An 18148-nucleotide genomic window follows, 5' to 3' on the forward strand; every position below is an offset into this window, starting at 1 on the left:
CTCAAGAAGATCTCAGACAGAGGTAAAGTCCTGGAGATTCATCTGCTCTCAGAAACCAGTCCATCATCATCTCATATCATGGAGAACATCATATTAGAAATGTCTTAGGAATGGATGCAGGATCATGAGAATCACACTGTTCATGTCTGTTGATTTCCACAGAAACACTCACCAACATTGTTCCCAGAACCAGGAACGACTTTCTACAATGTAAGTCAGTAAGAAAACAAGCAGAAAAACTCACTGAGTGTCTTCATGTTCTTCCTGTAGAAGGTGAAAGAAGAGTTTTATGACTGATGATGTAAATGATGATTTGCACAGATATCTGCTCATCTGCACTGAGACACTGATGATACACTGAACATGAAGAGTTCAGCTATATGAAAAAATCAAACAGATTCATAATTCCTGATTCTGATGTGTTTTTTCTCCATCAGATTCCCATCAGCTCTCTCTGGATCTGAACACAGTGAATAAACACCTCCGTCTGTCAGAGAGCAACAGAGTGATTACTGACACTAAGACTGTCCAGCCGTATCCTGATCATCCAGACAGATTTGATCATTATCGTCAGGTGTTGTGTAGAGAGAGTGTGTGTGGACGCTGTTACTGGGAGCTGGAGTGGAGACACCGGCCCTCCAGGACCGAGTTTGGACAGCCCTGTTATAGAGTCTCTTCATGACATTAATACTGCAGCTGAACTTCTGTCACTGAAATATCATGAATCAGAATAAATGTGTGTAATAAATCCTCATATAGACAGTAAGATCAGTGTGTGTGAGTCCTGCTGAGTGACCATGTGTTTCTGTGCTTTTCTTAACCTGTTTGTGTTGATTTAGTTTTTAATGTAGTGTCACATCAATCATTTCTATTATTACTATCAAAAGTACCTTTCAATTAATATGATCACAGTCAATAAATCATTTTCATTATTCACCTTATGGAGCTCCAGCCATTTCCAGTGTTTTGTGTTCTTGTGTCACGAGTCGCTGTTTTTATTGTCACGCATTTAATTATTAACTGTGCACCTTATAAAACCTGTAAATGACATGAAATTTCAAGCTGTTAAAATTGTGTGTGTGTGTGTGTGTGTGTATGTGTGAGTGTGTGTCCTCTGTTTTGTTGCTTCCCTTGAGCCAGGGGTTGTTACAGATTGGGGTTCATCCTTGTTTATTTAAGTTATTGCGTTAATTGCATTAGATTTTTAATAATTATTGTTTGATCATTTTGAGACACACGTGAGTTAATTTGTGCCGGAGTAAATTAGTCACCATGTGAAGTCACCAGCTGGTAAGTAAATTATGTTGTGCATTATTGTTGTTTGAACGTGAGTTTCCCTGAAAGGCATAGTGTTATGTTACTTTTGAGAAATGTCAAGTATGTTATTTTTGTGTAGTGTTGCGGTGAACGTGGGTAGTAGTTTTTATCTCGGGAGCACATCTGTGGTGTTGAAGGTGTCGCTGGTTTTACTGGTTGCGTTTTTCACCCAGCAGGCTACAGTGCGTAAGTACCCCCCACAAGTAAATGCATGAAGACTAGGTTGAGGTAAGTAATTTGTTTAAAATATAGGTAGAGGGAAAACTCTCATTATTTAATTGCACTTTATAATTAATTTCTGGAGACTTTTCTTTTTAATGGCTGATATTGATTTCTTTGTTAATTCGCCCTCCCCAGATAGCATGCGGATGTGGGCCACTTAAGGCAATGATATGGGCAAAACGATAGTTCGCCTTCTGCTAATTCACGCCTGCACGCTAGGTGGCGCCGACCATTTTCCTCAGATATGTATCTCGTAAATTGATTTAATTCCTGGGATTTGCCTATTTCTACCGGCGGTTTATCAAGAACTTCAGTCTGCACACGGCTCCTCTAACCTCCATGCTCAGCGGAAAACCCAAGTCCCTGTCCTGGAGCTCCAATGCCCACGAAGCCTTTCGAGAAGCTCAAGAGGCCTTCAGCACGGCCCCCATCCTCCGTCACCCTGATCTCCAAGCTCCTTTCGTGATGGAAGTGGACGCATCCACCACTGGAATCGGGGCTGTGCTATCCCAGCAGTTTGGTAAGCCTCCCAGCCTCCATCCTTGCGCTTACTACTCCAGAAAACTGACCTCAGCGGAGCAGAACTACGACATCGGTAATCGAGAACTGCTTGCCATCAAGTTAGCACTGGAAGAGTGGCGTCACTGGTTGGAGGAAGCTCACCATAAGTTATAACAGACCATAAGAACCTCCAATACCTAAGAGATACAAAAAGACTTAATCCCCACCAGGCACGCTGGGCACTGTTCTTCACACGGTTCAATTTCATAATGACCTACCGTCCCGGAAACCGCAACTGCAAAGCCGATGCCTTGTCACGCTTGTACTCCCTGAATTCACCTTCAGAACCAGAACCCATCCTCCCTCCAGCCCTTATCATCAGCCCCATCCAGTGGGATATCTCAGAGAACGTCCATGCCACCACTCTTAACGAACCTGCTCTACTGGGAGGCCCAGAAGGGAAAACTTATGTCCCCACGTCCCAACGACAGACCCTTCTGGGCTCAGTTCATGATGTACCAGGCTCTGGACACCCAGGCAGCCAACGGACCCTCTCGCTCCTCCAAGCTCGGTACTGGTGGTCCAGTATGACCCGGGATGTCATCAGGTACGTCCGTAGCTGCTCAGTCTCGTTACCTCCCCGTAGGCAAGCTCGTCTCGCTGCCCGTACCACATAGGCTCTGTACCCACATTGGGGTAGACTTTGTTACTGACCTGCCCAACTCTGACGGTAACACCTGTGTCCTGGTAGTCGTGGACCGCTTTTCTAAAGCCTGTAAATTAATACCCCTCAAAGGCCTGCGATCGGCTCTAGAAACAGCAGAATGCCTGTTCAACCACGTCTTCAGGAATTACGGCCTCCCGGAGGAGGTCGTCTCGGATTCACCTCTCACGTATGGAAAGCCTTCTTCCGGCTAATGGGAGTGACTGTGAGCTTGTCCTCCGGTTACCATTCTCAGACAATGGCCAGACTTAGCGGAAGATCCAGGAGCTCGGACGTTACCTCCGGGCATACTGCCACGACGATCAGCACAGCTGGAGCCGCTTCCTCCCCTGGGCCGAGTATGCCCAAAACTCCCTCCGACAGAATACCACCGGACTGACTTAATTTCAGTGCATACTCGGCTACCAGCCCCCACTCTTTCTGTGGACGAAAGAGCCCTCAGAGGTTCCAGCTGTGGACTACTGGTTCCGAGCAAGCGAGAGAGTGTGGGACTCAGCTCACATCCACCTCCAACGAGCAGTGCGGAGGCATAAGACCTTTCGCAGATGCCCGGTGAACCTCTACTCCCACATACTAGCCTGGTGAGAAGGTATGGCTGTCCACCCGGGTTCTGCGCCTCCGCCTGCCTTGTAAGAAGCTGAGTCCCCGCTACATTGGTCTGTTCCCCATACAGAGGCAGATTCACGAGGTCACCTACCAACTCCAACTCCCACCAAGGTACTGCATTCACCCTACCTTCCACGTTTCCCTCCTTAAACCCTTCTCTCCCTCTGCACCAGGACCCACCGAGCCGGAAGCACCTTCTCCTCCAGAGATCCTAGACCAACCATACATCTATCAGGTCCGAGACATTCTGGATTCGCGGCGACAGGGTGGCCGGCTGGAGTACTTCGTTGACTGGGAGGGATATGGACCGGAGGAAAGATCCTGGGTGGTCCGGGATGATGTGCTAGACCCCACACTGCTGGAGGAGTTCCACCGTACCCATCCTGATCGTCAGAGGCCGAGGCCGCCCTCTTCGCCACATGAGAGCATCAGGAGCCTCCCCTGGAGGAGGGGGTAATGTCAGGGAATCACTGCAGTCACAGTTACCTCCATCACCACAGTCACCAGCCCCGACACACACCAGATCCCAATCACCTGATTACTGATCACCCGGACCTGCAGCCACTCATCAGCCTCCTATATCTCTGCACTCCACTCAGTCCCACGCTGTCCGGTCTACCGTTCATCTTGCTGAACATTGCCTGTCTCTAATCCTGATACCTACCCGTGATGTTCCGACGCTCCATCGATCCTGGTCTTCTTCATTCCCGTTCGTCTCCTATCTACCTGCAAAAGACAAAGCTTCAGTCATCACAGCTAAGAATCAAGGAACTGTTATCTGTGTTCAATACTCATCTGCTATCTGCTTCCATGATCTGCTCCGCTACTCAGTCAATAAACAAACCTGTTTTATCACTTACCTCTTGTCTCTGGCTTGTCTTGTGACAGTCTGTACCAGTTGCATCTCCATTACAAATGAATCAGTCATTTGAACAACAAAAAGAACTACTGCTTTTACAGATGGAGCATGAGAAATTGAAACAACGTTCTGAACAAGGTAAGGTCGAGTTGGAAAAAGCAAAGTTGGAATTAGAAGCTCTCAAATTAAATTTGATGAAGGAGGGTATATTGTCTAACTTTACAGAAGAACAAGGTATGTCCTTTTCACTTGTTTCAAGTTTAAAACTTGTTCTGAAATTTAATGAAGATCTTGATACTTTTTTCACTCTCTTTGAACGTGTGGCAGAATTGAGAAACTGATCAGATGGAAATCGTGTTGCGCTGTTACAGTGTGTTTTAACTGGAAATGCACAAGTTGCTATTTCTTCATTGTCACTTATTGATTGTAAAAATTATGACAGTTAAGGCCATAGTTTTAAAAGTTTATGAGTGTGTTCCTGAAGCCTATAGACAGCGTTTTCGAAAAAAGAAGAGGCGCAAACTCTTGAGAAAGCATTTTAATCGTTGGTGCACAGCAGTAGATATTAAAACACTGGATGATTTAAGTCATTTAATGGTTTTAGAAAAATTTTTAAACTCAGTCCCAAGTTGTATTGCGACATACTTTAGTCAACATAACGTTAAAATACCAGAGGAAGCAGCTGTGTTAGCAGATTATTTCGTATTGACGCACAAAACAGTTTTTCCTGATTGGCATGCTCGGGAAGCACAGTGTGCTACACCTGGAAAGTCTCTGTCTAAAGGCAATCATGTTTTCACAGGGAAGTTTGACCCAAATAAAATATGCATTTACTGTCATGATAGTTCATACAGTTCTTATGGCCCCAGTCCAGGTTGTGGAAAATCAAACTGTTGGAAATCAAAAAACTGATGTTCACTTTTTTTCTTGTTATGCCCCTTTTGCTACAGAAGATCTTGTATCTCTTGTTGGAGAGAAAGAAGAGGTCCCAATTAAGATTTCAAGGGACACTGGAGCAATAGATTCGGCAATAGAAGCGGCTTTCGAAAATGTTAAGTCCCTGCTGTGTTCAGAGCCTCTGCTCCTGGCTCCGCGTTTTGCTAAGTCTTTTAGATTGCATGTTGAGACAATAAGAAAGAGTCAATTTTCCAACTAAAGTCAGTTAATTGATGATTCAGTGATGTCATCATCCAGTTCAGCTCTCTTCCAATACTGTCTGTGCAATCAGTCAAGCGTCCCCAACTAAGCAAGCCAAAGGAGACAGTGGCAAGGAACCAAAACTCCATCGGTGACAGAAAAATCTAGGGCTGCATGAGCTCTCTTCCAATACTGTCTGTGCAATCAGTCAAGCGTCCCCAACTAAGCAAGCCAAAGGAGACAGTGGCAAGGAACCAAAACTCCATCGGTGACAGAAAAATCTAGGGCTGCATGATAAATTGCATTCCATTATCATGCGCATCTCATCAGTAAAGCCGGTTTTGTGATTAATACGGCATTTAATACACAGAGCCGTAGTTCACTGACAAGCTATGCAATATCGCATTCATTATCGCAGGCCTCTGGTCAGACGAAACCAGCATGGTGTGGTTTAATTCCAGGCTGCAACACGGGTCAGATTGTGGTGCTGTTCAGTGTTGTGTGTTCTGTGTACTGTAGTGGTAAGTGTTCTGCTTCTAGTCATGTATGGAATATCTTTCTCAAATAAATGCTGTTGGGCCGTGAGACCAACGGCCCTTTGTGTTTTTTTGCTAAACGTGCTCTTTTCCATTCAAATGGAACTTTGCTATACATCGGTGCAGTTGCATCATTTGAATTGTTTCTCCCGATTGGATCCCGCTACATATGGACTGTGTAAAATTTTTGGAATTGTTTGTCGGCTTAATTCTTCATTGCTCACCAAAATGACTCCTGAACATTAGCTGCTCTTTGCCTACTTCCATCCACTCTATCTGGTCTCACAAATTAAGCACATGGAAGTGGTCTTCTACGTATATACATCGCGGAGTTTGTTTATCGTCTCTAAGACCACTTGAAAAGACTAGATATGACTCTGTGCTTAACAAGAGGGTACTGCAATGTGGTAATTTTGCCCTACTCAACTCTTGGTCATTAACTGGGAAAGGAACGTTTCTCCGGGGCCTCATTACTGACAACAAATGTAATTTGCTGATGCTCACAGAAACCTGGCAAGCATCTAATGACTTTGTTGAACTAAATTTGCTTTCTCCACCTGGTTTCAGTACTTTGACTATGCCCCGAATTGGAGGCAGGGTTGGGGGCCTGGCGGTGGTCTATCTCCAGAGTCTTCAAATTGAGCTGTCTGCTTTTCATGAGGTGACATTGTTTGAATATTTGGCATTTAAAATCATTAGTGACTCTCCTCTGCTTATAATACTGGTCTACTGTCCTCCTAAAATGAACATACAGTTTCTATCAGATTTGTGTGAATTGCTGACAATTGCTTCTGCCCAATCTACAGCTATGTTATTGCTAGGGGATTTCAATATTCATGTTGATACTGATTGTTCATGCTCGTGAGTTCATGTCTGTCCTGGACTGTTTTAATCTGCAGCAACATGTTGATTTTCCAACTCATGTACATGGTCATTCACTGGATTTGGTATGCTCTACTAGTATCGACATTGCTGCCTTAAAAGGCTCTGACATTGGTATATTAGATCATAAACATTGAATTTTCTTGTAATTTTTACATTCCAAAGCCTGTTGTGAAATCCTTGATTGATTATCGTGCATGGAAGTTGGTTGATCCTCTGTCATTTTCTGCTGCACTCAGTGATTCCCCCCTCTGCCTGCTGCTGTCTTTCCAGTGCTGAAGACATTCTTAATGTCTATGATGAAAGTATTTCTACTATTTTGAATCATTTTGCTCCCTTAACATCCAGACATGTCCCATCCTTGCAGACTTCTCCTTGGTTCAGCACTGAGCTTAAGGCAATGAAAACCCAGGGCCGCCGGCTCGAAAGGCTTTGTAAGAAAACTGGCCTTATTGTTCACTCCTTGGCATATACTGAACACATTAAGCAGTACAGGAATGCTCTTAATGCAGCTCGATCATCTTGCTTCTTTACTTTCATTAATAAGTCCAAAAACACACCTAGAACATTATATACTATGATTAAAAAAATAACTCAGCCTCCCGTACAGTCTCTAGAGGGTTCTGATCAAATGTGTAATGCTTTCTTGAACTTCTTTCAAAGTAAAACATCTCATACCTGTCAACCCCCTACTTCTGTTTCCTCTCACTGAACCTCTCTTTTCATGCCGTGCTCACAGCTTCTCTAGTTTTGACTCTGTCCCCACGGTGGTTGATGAGATAATCAGGCTGTCTAATTCCTCTACTAGTCTTCTTGACCCTGCACCTACCTCTTTACTGAAAAATTGCTTTTGACTGCTTTGTCACTACCCATCACTCATTTCATTAATATGTCACTATCATCTGGAACTGTAGCATCTAAGCTTAAGATTGCTGGTGTCACCCCGGTTCTTAAAAGGCATGGTCTCGATCCTTTTTCCCTAAGTAGGTATAGCTATATATATTTCAAACTTATCTTTTCTTTCTAAAATATTAGAAAAAGTTGTTGCCTCCCAGTTACAGGCCTACTTAACAGCACACAACCTCTATAAGCCCTTCCAGTCTGGCTTTCATCCATTACACAGTACTGAAACAGCCTTGGTTAAGGTTCTTGACGATCTTCTCTTAGCCTCTGATTCTGGTGCTCTTAGCACTCTCCTTCTGTTAGACCTCAGCTCAGCTTTTGACACTGTTTGTCATGAGATACTCCTCTCATGGCTTTCAGCAATTGGAATTACTGGCACAGCCTTTGGTTTTCAATGGTTTTCCTCCTATTTGACAGGGAGGCAACAATTTGTCATATATCAGAAACACAAATCATTTACCAAATGCATCAGTTCTGGTGTACCTCAAGGTTCTGTTCTGGGGCCTCTTCTTTTTAAAATGTATATGCTACCAATTGGACAAATAATCAAACGCTAGTTATACTGATGACATTCAGATTTATTTTAGCACACCTTCTACCTCAGTCAAGCACAAGACATCCATCAAGCATTTTCTTCCAGCTGCGCTCAATTCTCCAGGCTGCTCTCTTTAAGGCACAAGGTGCTCGTTACACCACGGTGTCGGACTGTTTTCCTTAATCTTCTTTAAGATTCTTTACAAAGCAGTCTTTTGTGGTAGAAGTGATGGTTACCATATTTGTAACAAGGAGTTGAATTTGCAGCTTTAGCTATATGGAGTATACACAAGACTAGATAAAGATGGGTGGAGTAGATCAACCAAAAAAGTTTAATTCATATCAGTGTCACTATTCTGTGGTTGAAAAGGAAGCGTTGGCCCTTATTTGGGCACTACAGCATTTTGCTGTGTATCTAAACTCAAGTGCCCCTATTGTGATATACACTGACCATAATCCATTGATTTTCTTGATTCTTTGCAATGTCCGAACTAGCGGTTGATTCAGCGGTCCCTGTTTCTGCAGTCGTTCTGCCTGGATATCTGACATGTTCGGGGTTTCGGAAAATGTGGTAGCTGATGCACTGTCTCACACTCTGGATGCATAATGTAGCTAGGTTTTTGGGTTAATTTGGATGTTTTCTTCCTTTTGGAGATTTTTAGGAGCTGTCTTTGGTTTTGACTCGGGTATATCATTTGACAGATTTGTTTTGATGTTTTGTTACAGGGATCTTTGTGGGAGTCCCTGTCTTATGGGGTATGACGACCCCCGTTGTTTGTTTGGGGAAGCGCAGTTGAGTCCAAAAATTACATCCATTGTCAGCCGATTGAAAACACTTGTTTTGACTTAGACGCTCCTTTTAAAAGAGGCTTCCGTTTGAGCCAGAGGAGGGCTTCGGTTTTGAACATTTTGGTTTTGTGTTTGTTTTGGGGTACTTCTGCATTCTCACTCCAACTCTACCATACACTACATTACATTACATCCATGCACTTTACATTACACATTGATATTACTAATGTTTTCTAAAGACAGAGTTGTTTTCTTTATTTTTCGTATGTGACTTTACTCTTTATATAAAGTTTTATTTTGAGCCAACAATTTGTAATTCACGTGTGTCCTGTTTTATTGCTTCCCTTGAGCCAGGGGTCGTAACAGTGTGTGTTTGTGTGTGGGTTACATACTTGGCTACATGTCACATCACTTTCACTGTTGTACAGGATGAAATTACAATGATTTTTTGCCAATTTTTGATGTTTTCCTGTATATAATTCATATACTTCTAACTGTATTATACGTTTGTTAATGTTGCTAGCTATTTTTTCTCTTTATATATCTCTTGTGTTAATTATATTCTTCATATTTGTTTTATATTTTATGCATTATATTTTTTTCTTTCTAATTTATATATGCAATTATAGTGTGTGTGTGTGTGTGTGTGTGTGTGTGTGTATAATCAAAGGTCTCACGCTAATTATTTATAATAAACTCACATGCCAGTGATCTGAAGAAACGCAGACAGAATGAGGGTTCTTAAAACTGTTTTCTTAAAAAAGAAAAAACAAAACATTCACAATAAAGGTCAAAGGTCACATCAATATAAATTAGCACAGCAAACACACGACAACTTAAATATAGCTTTATAATCTCTGTTCTCTGGATAAATGCAGACGTTCATGCTGCAGTGAAGCTCGGCTGCTCCGCGGTTACTGCAGTGAATAAGAGCACAAGCTACAGCTTCCTCTTACATCACTTCCTCTAATGCCACTAAAACTCTTCTAGCAGGTTCATATTCCTCGCCGATAAAATTAAGACTAACGAATGTGGCGTAAATCCAACAGTCACAAGCGTTTTCTCTGTAACGGTGATTTTAAACACAGATCACAGACGTTTCACTCCAGGAGAAGAAACTCAGACAAATACAAAAACTCAAGAAACACGGATCAGAAGAGCAAACGAGAGCGAGACGCTTCCCGACACAACAGAGAAGCAGAGCAGATCACATTTCACACCGAACCAACAGAACGACATGTTTGATTACAGAAAATCAAGTCTTCTTCATCGAGATTTTTGATAACACTTTACAGTGAGCTTTCATTTGTTAACATGAACAATGAAAAATGCTTCTAAAGCATTTATTAATTGTTAAGTAATGCAAATTTGAACATTTACTAATTCATTATTAAAATCACAAGTTGTATGTATTAATATTAGTTAATGCACTGTTAGCATGCAAATGCATTTTAAAAATTGAATTTTTATTAACCAACATTAACAAAGATTAATAGATGCTGTAAAATATATATTGCTAATTAACAGTTAATTTTAGCTAATGCATTAACAAACGAAATCTTACTGTAAACTGTTTTAAAGCGTATATATATATATATATATATATATATAGCAAAACAATAATGCAAATTATCATTGGTATCATCACAAATTATTCATCACTAACTGTGCAACTTTGTAACTTTTAGCTCTGTTGGTATTAAAAATGTACTGTGAAATGTACAGGAAGTCAGCTGGATTGAATGTATCTAGTTCCTTTATAGTTTTATATTATATCCTGGACTCCTACTGCATATAGAAAAAATAAATCATCATCAGACAGGACTGAAAACAGCATAAAATCAAATCTACAAATTCAACCCTGATGTGTGCATTTAATGAGACAATTTAGCCAATTTAGCCATCATTCACTCTCCTCATGTCTTCTGATGTTTTGAAAATGAATAATTTGATAAATGAACAAATGTAAATGTATTTTGAAGAATGTTGGGAGACAAACAACTCTGGACCCGCTGACTTTCATTATATGAACAGAAAACACTGGGACATTTCTCAGAATCTCTTTGTGTGTGTTTCACTGAAGAAAGACAGTCACACAGGTTTGAATGAGAGGAAATGATGACAGAACGATGATTTCTGTCCGTAAATGATCTGTTCTTCACATGAGTGAGAGTTTGGAAGTGAATGTTTTTGATGGTCATGAGAATAACATCTCAATGCTAAAAGCAGCTGGTTTGTGGGTGAACGAGCTGAACGTGATCCTGACAGCAGCACATGGACGTCAGCCAATCAGAGCATCACAGGAAGTCATGATTCTCCAGGAGAAAGCCTTTAAAATGACTGGATAAAATAAAACTTTTAAATGACTGAATAAAACATGTTTGTGTTTGTAGCTCGACAGCAGCACTGCTCTCTCTCACACACACAAACACGGTTCAGAGGAACTAACTAATCAGACTAGTTTACGGAGTAACTCTCCTGTCCAGAATAGAGACGATGGATCTGCTGGTCGGGAAACATCTCACACTAACATGAAGGAGCTCAGAGCGTCACTCCAGTGCAGAATTATCTCAAACTCCCATGATGCCTTCCGGCGTTTACAACCGGATCTTCATCTTTGAGTTCCATGAAATCAAACGAACAGAAATAAACGAGGTAAATCCAGACGCCACACTAGATCCTATGAAATCGTCCGAGGTGGGGGCGGGTGTCAGTTTGCTCGGCATTGTGGGATACAGAAGCAGTTTTGGTGAAAGGGTCACGCGTTCCCATAATGCACAGCTGCGTCTGCAGTCAACGTACCAGCAGAAGTGCTTGGACTGTGTGTCGCATTTCCTCCTCAAGCAGCGTGAAGACGACGATGAGACGCGACGTTACGAGACGAGCGGAGTGTGTGTGTGTGTGATGTGTGTTCAGCACTCCAGCGGCAGCAGGAAGCAGCGTCTGCAGTCGACGGCTTTAGGACTGGGCGGCTGGACTCTCTTCCTCCTCAACTCCTCTCGGCCCAGAGAACTGCTCAAGCGCACATACGCCGCCTTATAACGCTTATCAAAGGAAGCTGCGGACGACACACACACACAGATGAAACATCGTTCATTTACTTTTTAAAATATTATTTGAAATTCTCTTCAACTTAAGGGATAGTTCACCCAAAAATTGAAAATTCTGTCGTAATTTACTCACTCTCAAGTTGTTTTAAACCTTAATTCGTTTCTTTCTTCAGTTGATCGTAAAAGTTATTTTGAAGAATGTGGGTAACCAGACAGTTGCTGGTCCCCAGTGGCTTCCATAGTATGTTTTTTTCCTACTATCAAAGTCAATGGGGACCAGCAACTGTTTGTATATATATATATATATATATAGATATAGCAAAACAATAATGCAAATTATCATTGGTATCATCACAAATTATTCATCACTAACTGTGCAACTTTGTAACTTTTAGCTCTGTTGGTATTAAAAATGTACTGTGAAATGTACAGGAAGTCAGCTGGATTGAATGTATCTAGTTCCTTTATAGTTTTATATTATATCCTGGACTCCTACTGCATATAGAAAAAATAAATCATCATCAGACAGGACTGAAAACAGCATAAAATCAAATCTACAAATTCAACCCTGATGTGTGCATTTAATGAGACAATTTAGCCAATTTAGCCATCATTCACTCTCCTCATGTCTTCTGATGTTTTGAAAATGAATAATTTGATAAATGAACAAATGTAAATGTATTTTGAAGAATGTTGGGAGACAAACAACTCTGGACCCGCTGACTTTCATTATATGAACAGAAAACACTGGGACATTTCTCAGAATCTCTTTGTGTGTGTTTCACTGAAGAAAGACAGTCACACAGGTTTGAATGAGAGGAAATGATGACAGAACGATGATTTCTGTCCGTAAATGATCTGTTCTTCACATGAGTGAGAGTTTGGAAGTGAATGTTTTTGATGGTCATGAGAATAACATCTCAATGCTAAAAGCAGCTGGTTTGTGGGTGAACGAGCTGAACGTGATCCTGACAGCAGCACATGGACGTCAGCCAATCAGAGCATCACAGGAAGTCATGATTCTCCAGGAGAAAGCCTTTAAAATGACTGGATAAAATAAAACTTTTAAATGACTGAATAAAACATGTTTGTGTTTGTAGCTCGACAGCAGCACTGCTCTCTCTCACACACACAAACACGGTTCAGAGGAACTAACTAATCAGACTAGTTTACGGAGTAACTCTCCTGTCCAGAATAGAGACGATGGATCTGCTGGTCGGGAAACATCTCACACTAACATGAAGGAGCTCAGAGCGTCACTCCAGTGCAGAATTATCTCAAACTCCCATGATGCCTTCCGGCGTTTACAACCGGATCTTCATCTTTGAGTTCCATGAAATCAAACGAACAGAAATAAACGAGGTAAATCCAGACGCCACACTAGATCCTATGAAATCGTCCGAGGTGGGGGCGGGTGTCAGTTTGCTCGGCATTGTGGGATACAGAAGCAGTTTTGGTGAAAGGGTCACGCGTTCCCATAATGCACAGCTGCGTCTGCAGTCAACGTACCAGCAGAAGTGCTTGGACTGTGTGTCGCATTTCCTCCTCAAGCAGCGTGAAGACGACGATGAGACGCGACGTTACGAGACGAGCGGAGTGTGTGTGTGTGTGATGTGTGTTCAGCACTCCAGCGGCAGCAGGAAGCAGCGTCTGCAGTCGACGGCTTTAGGACTGGGCGGCTGGACTCTCTTCCTCCTCAACTCCTCTCGGCCCAGAGAACTGCTCAAGCGCACATACGCCGCCTTATAACGCTTATCAAAGGAAGCTGCGGACGACACACACACACAGATGAAACATCGTTCATTTACTTTTTAAAATATTATTTGAAATTCTCTTCAACTTAAGGGATAGTTCACCCAAAAATGAACATTTGCTGTTAATGTACTCACACTCAGGCCATCCAAGAACAGTAAAGAATATTTTTAGCTGAAGTTATGCTCCTTGGAAGGCTCCTGATGATATATTGAGGTCTTATGAAGCGAAACAATCAGTCTGTGCAAGAACATTATTTACAACATTATTACTAGGGGTGCTCCGATTGATCGGCTACTGATCATTATCGGCCGATAATCACGTTGGGATGATTGATCGGCGGTCTCTAAAAAGGCCGATCTCAAAAAACCGATCTCAAGCTGATGACACTGCTGTGAGAGGTTTGGCACGACATGCAGCGGCACCGTCTCAGTCTCTGTCCGGCGCGGGTGAAATCATTATAATGCTGAAGGTGAGGAACTCTCCTCACTCCTCAAGGAAATATTTCTTCATTAAATAACTTATAAAGTAAGATTGTATTACTGTACTGTGTAAAAAAATAATTGCAATGCTGAAAAAAAGCACTTTCAGTGACAGTGTTTGGATTTGAAATCAAACTAATGAATAAATGTTGTGTTTGTGGTAAACACGGATCAGTAGCGGACTCCTGTCTGAAAGCTGCTTCTCTCACAAGAGACACCTAAGAGGGGAATTACCCACATTTTCAAAAATGAAATTCAGGCCCTGAATAAATGTCTAAAAATCCTGATTGGAGTATCACTATAAATAGTTATAAATGATAAAAAAAGAAGGCTTTAAAAAGATCGGTATCGGTGATCGGTATCGGCAGATACTGCTTTCTGTGATCGGCGATCGGTCTCAAAAACCCTGATCGGAGCACCCCTAATTATTACCTGTAATCCAGAGCCTCAGGCAAACGTTCCGGAGTGATGTTTGGTTCACAAACAAATCATTCTTTTGAACTGGTTCTTTTTAATGAACTAGTTGAACCAGCTCATCAAATCGGACTGAAGTTTCTGAAACAGTTCGTGTCCCGAGCAGCACAGATCTACAAGTTACACAATCAAAACTCAATTTCAGACACATGTCAGTCACTCCAACTGGAAATGAGTCAAAATAGCATCATATCTGATTCAGCGCTCCAGTTCCCCCAACAGTCACTGAACTGAGGAAACAGTTCGACTCGGACCAAAGACCAATGAGCCGCTGATCTGCACACGCGTGAACCCAGCACTCGAATGAAGGGCCAAATGAAAGTTTTTATGGTTTCTCATTATGTAAAAAGATGAACTGAAGAAGACAAGTTTATTCACTTTATATGCTTTAGACATGTAAAATATCCACGATTCACATAATTATTGGATGCTTTAATAATATAATTGTGGAGGTAAGGATTCTAAGTCACAACTTCTTGCTACTGGGGTTCCTCAGGGCTCAGTGCTTGGACCACTTCTCTTCTCCGTCTACATGTCATCAGTAGGACCTGTCATTCAGAAGCATGGCTTTTCTTATCACTGCTATGCTGATGACACTCAACTCTACTTCTCAATCCAACCAGATGATCCGACGGTAGCTGTTCGCATTGCAGTCTGTCTGACAGACATTTCTGGCTGGATGAAGGACCATCACCTTCAATTCAACCTTGCTAAGACAGAACTGCTCGTGGTCTCAGCCAACCCAGCACTTCATCACAACTTCTCTATACAGCTAGGTTTGTCAACCATAACTCCTTCCAGGACAGCCAGGAACCTTGGAGTTGTGATTGATGATCGGTTAAGCTTCACAGACCATAATGCTACAACAACCCGGTCCTGCAGATTTGCCTTATACAACATTAGGAAGATTAGACCCTTCCTAACAGAGCAGACCGCACAACTCCTTGTCCAAGCTCTTGTTCTCTCCAGACTGGACTATTGTAATGCTCTCTTGGCAGACCTTCCGGCATGTACTATCAAGCCTCTGCCACTGATCCAGAATGCAGCAGCGAGAGTGGTCTTCAATGAGCCAGACTGGACTATTGTAATGCTCTCTTGGCAGACCTTCCGGCATGTACTATCAAGCCTCTGCAACTGATCCAGAATGCAGCAGCCAGAGTGGTCTTCAACGAGCCGAAGAAAGCCCACGTCACACCTCTCTTCATCAGTTTGCACTGGCTGCCAAAAGCTGCTCGCATTAAATTCAAGGTACTGTTACAAGACAACCACTGGCTCTCCACCAGTATACCTAAACTCACTAGTTCAGACTTATGCGCCCTCCAGAAGCTTGCGTTCTGCAAGTGAACGAGGACTCATGGTTCCGTCCCAAAGAATCACTCTCTCTGACATTTTCCTGGACTGTTCCCAGCTGGTGGAACGACCTGCCGATCTCAATTCGAGTCTTTAGCCATTTTCAAAAAAAAGTCTAAAGAGACATCTTTTTCGCCAGCACCTGACCAATTAATACTAGCACTTACCTATTCTATTCTATTCGTTTTTGTTTTTTTTCCAAATTATATATATACAGTGGGTACGGAAAGTATTCAGACCCCCTTACATTTTTCACTCTTTGTTATATTGCAGCCATTTGCTAAAATCATTTAAGTTAATTTTTTTTCCTCATTAATGTACACACAGCACCCCATATTGACAGAAAAACACAGAATTGTTGACATTTTTGCAGATTTATTAAAAAAGAAAAACTGAAATATCTGAAATATCTAAGTATTCAGACCCTTTGCTCAGTATTTAGTAGAAGCACCCTTTTGATCCAATACAGCCAATACAGCCATTGGAAAAGATGCAACAAGTTTTTCACACCTGGATTTGGGAATCCTCTGCCATTCCTCCTTGCAGATCCTCTCCAGTTCTGCCAGGTTGGATGGTAAACGTTGGTGGACAACCATTTTTAGGTCTCTCCAGAGATGCTCAATTGAGTTTAAGTCAGGGCTCTGGCTGGGCCATTCAAGAACAGTCACAGAGTTGTTGTGAAGCCACTCCTTCGTTATTTCAGCTGTGTGCTTAGGGTCATTGTCTTGTTGGAAGGTAAACCTTCGGCCCAGTCTGAGGTCCTGAGCACTCTGGAGAAGGTTTTCATCCAGGATATCCCTGTACTTGGCCGCATTCATCTTTCCCTCGATTGCAACCAGTCGTCCTGTCCCTGCAGCTGAAAAACACCCCCACAGCATGATGCTGCCACCACCATGCTTCACTGTTGGGACTGTAATGGACAGGTGATGAGCAGTGCCTGGTTTTCTCCACACATACCGCTTAGAATTAAGGCCAAAAAGTTCTATCTTGGTCTCATCAGACCAGAGAATCTTATTTCTCACCATCTTGGAGTCCTTCAGGTGTTTTTTTAGCAAACTCCATGCGGGCTTTCATGTGTCTTGCACTGAGGAGAGGCTTCCGTCGGGCCACTCTGCCATAAAGCCCCGACTGGTGGAGGGCTGCAGTGATGGTTGACTTTCTACAACTTTCTCCCATCTCCCGACTGCATCTCTGGAGCTCAGCCACAGTGATCTTTGGGTTCTTCTTTACCTCTCTCACCAAGGCTCTTCTCCCCCAATAGCTCAGTTTGGCCGGACGGCCAGCTCTAGGAAGGGTTCTGGTCATCCCAAACGTCTTCCATTTAAGGATTATGGAGGCCACTGTGCTCTTAGGAACCTTAAGTGCAGCAGAAATTTTTCTGTAACCTTGGCCAGATCTGTGCCTTGCCACAATTCTGTCTCTGAGCTCTTCAGGCAGTTCCTTTGACCTCATGATTCTCATTTGCTCTGACATGCACTGTGAGCTGTAAGGTCTTATATAGACAGGTGTGTGGCTTTCCTAATCAAGTCCAATCAGTATAATCAAACACAGCTGGACTCAAATGAAGGTGTAGAACCATCTCAAGGATGATCAGAACAAATGGACAGCACCTGAGTTAAATATATGAGAGTCACAGCAAAGGGTCTGAATACTTAAGACCATGTGATATTTCAGTTTTTCTTTTTTAATAAATCTGCAAAAATGTCAACAAATCTGTGTTTTTCTGTCAATATGGGGTGCTATGTGTACATTAATGAGGAAAAAAAATTAACTTAAATGATTTTAGCAAATGGCTGCAATATAACAAAGAGTGAAAAATTTAAGGGGGTCTGAATACTTTCCGTACCCACTGTAAATAACTTGCCCTAAGGGCAAGTTATTTGTTTTTCAATTTTTTATTTATTATTTATTTATTTTTGCCCTACGGGCAAGTTATTTATTTTTCATTGGCTCAAGTTAAAAAAATATAGATGTGAATCATTACCAAAAAAATTTTTTAATTGGATGAATGAAACATTTTTTTCAGTGTA

General features: G+C 42.1%; 1 protein-coding gene across 1 annotated transcript in view; it reads right to left on the reverse strand.

Annotated features, from left to right (window-relative positions):
* Positions 1-12938: 12938 nt before the first annotated feature.
* The window catches only part of dennd4b (DENN/MADD domain containing 4B), a 55359-nt gene continuing 50149 nt past the window's right edge, over positions 12939-18148 (reverse strand). Inside the window, 1 exon segment of the mRNA XM_016559001.1 lies at positions 12939-13825. Within this exon segment, the coding sequence (XP_016414487.1) occupies positions 13680-13825 (146 nt within the window). The 3' untranslated portion in view covers positions 12939-13679.

The sequence above is a fragment of the Sinocyclocheilus rhinocerous genome, unplaced genomic scaffold, assembly GCF_001515625.1.
Source record: "Sinocyclocheilus rhinocerous isolate Xijiao unplaced genomic scaffold, SAMN03320098_v1.1 scaffold828, whole genome shotgun sequence".
In the NCBI taxonomy this organism is placed as follows: Eukaryota; Metazoa; Chordata; class Actinopteri; order Cypriniformes; family Cyprinidae; genus Sinocyclocheilus; species Sinocyclocheilus rhinocerous.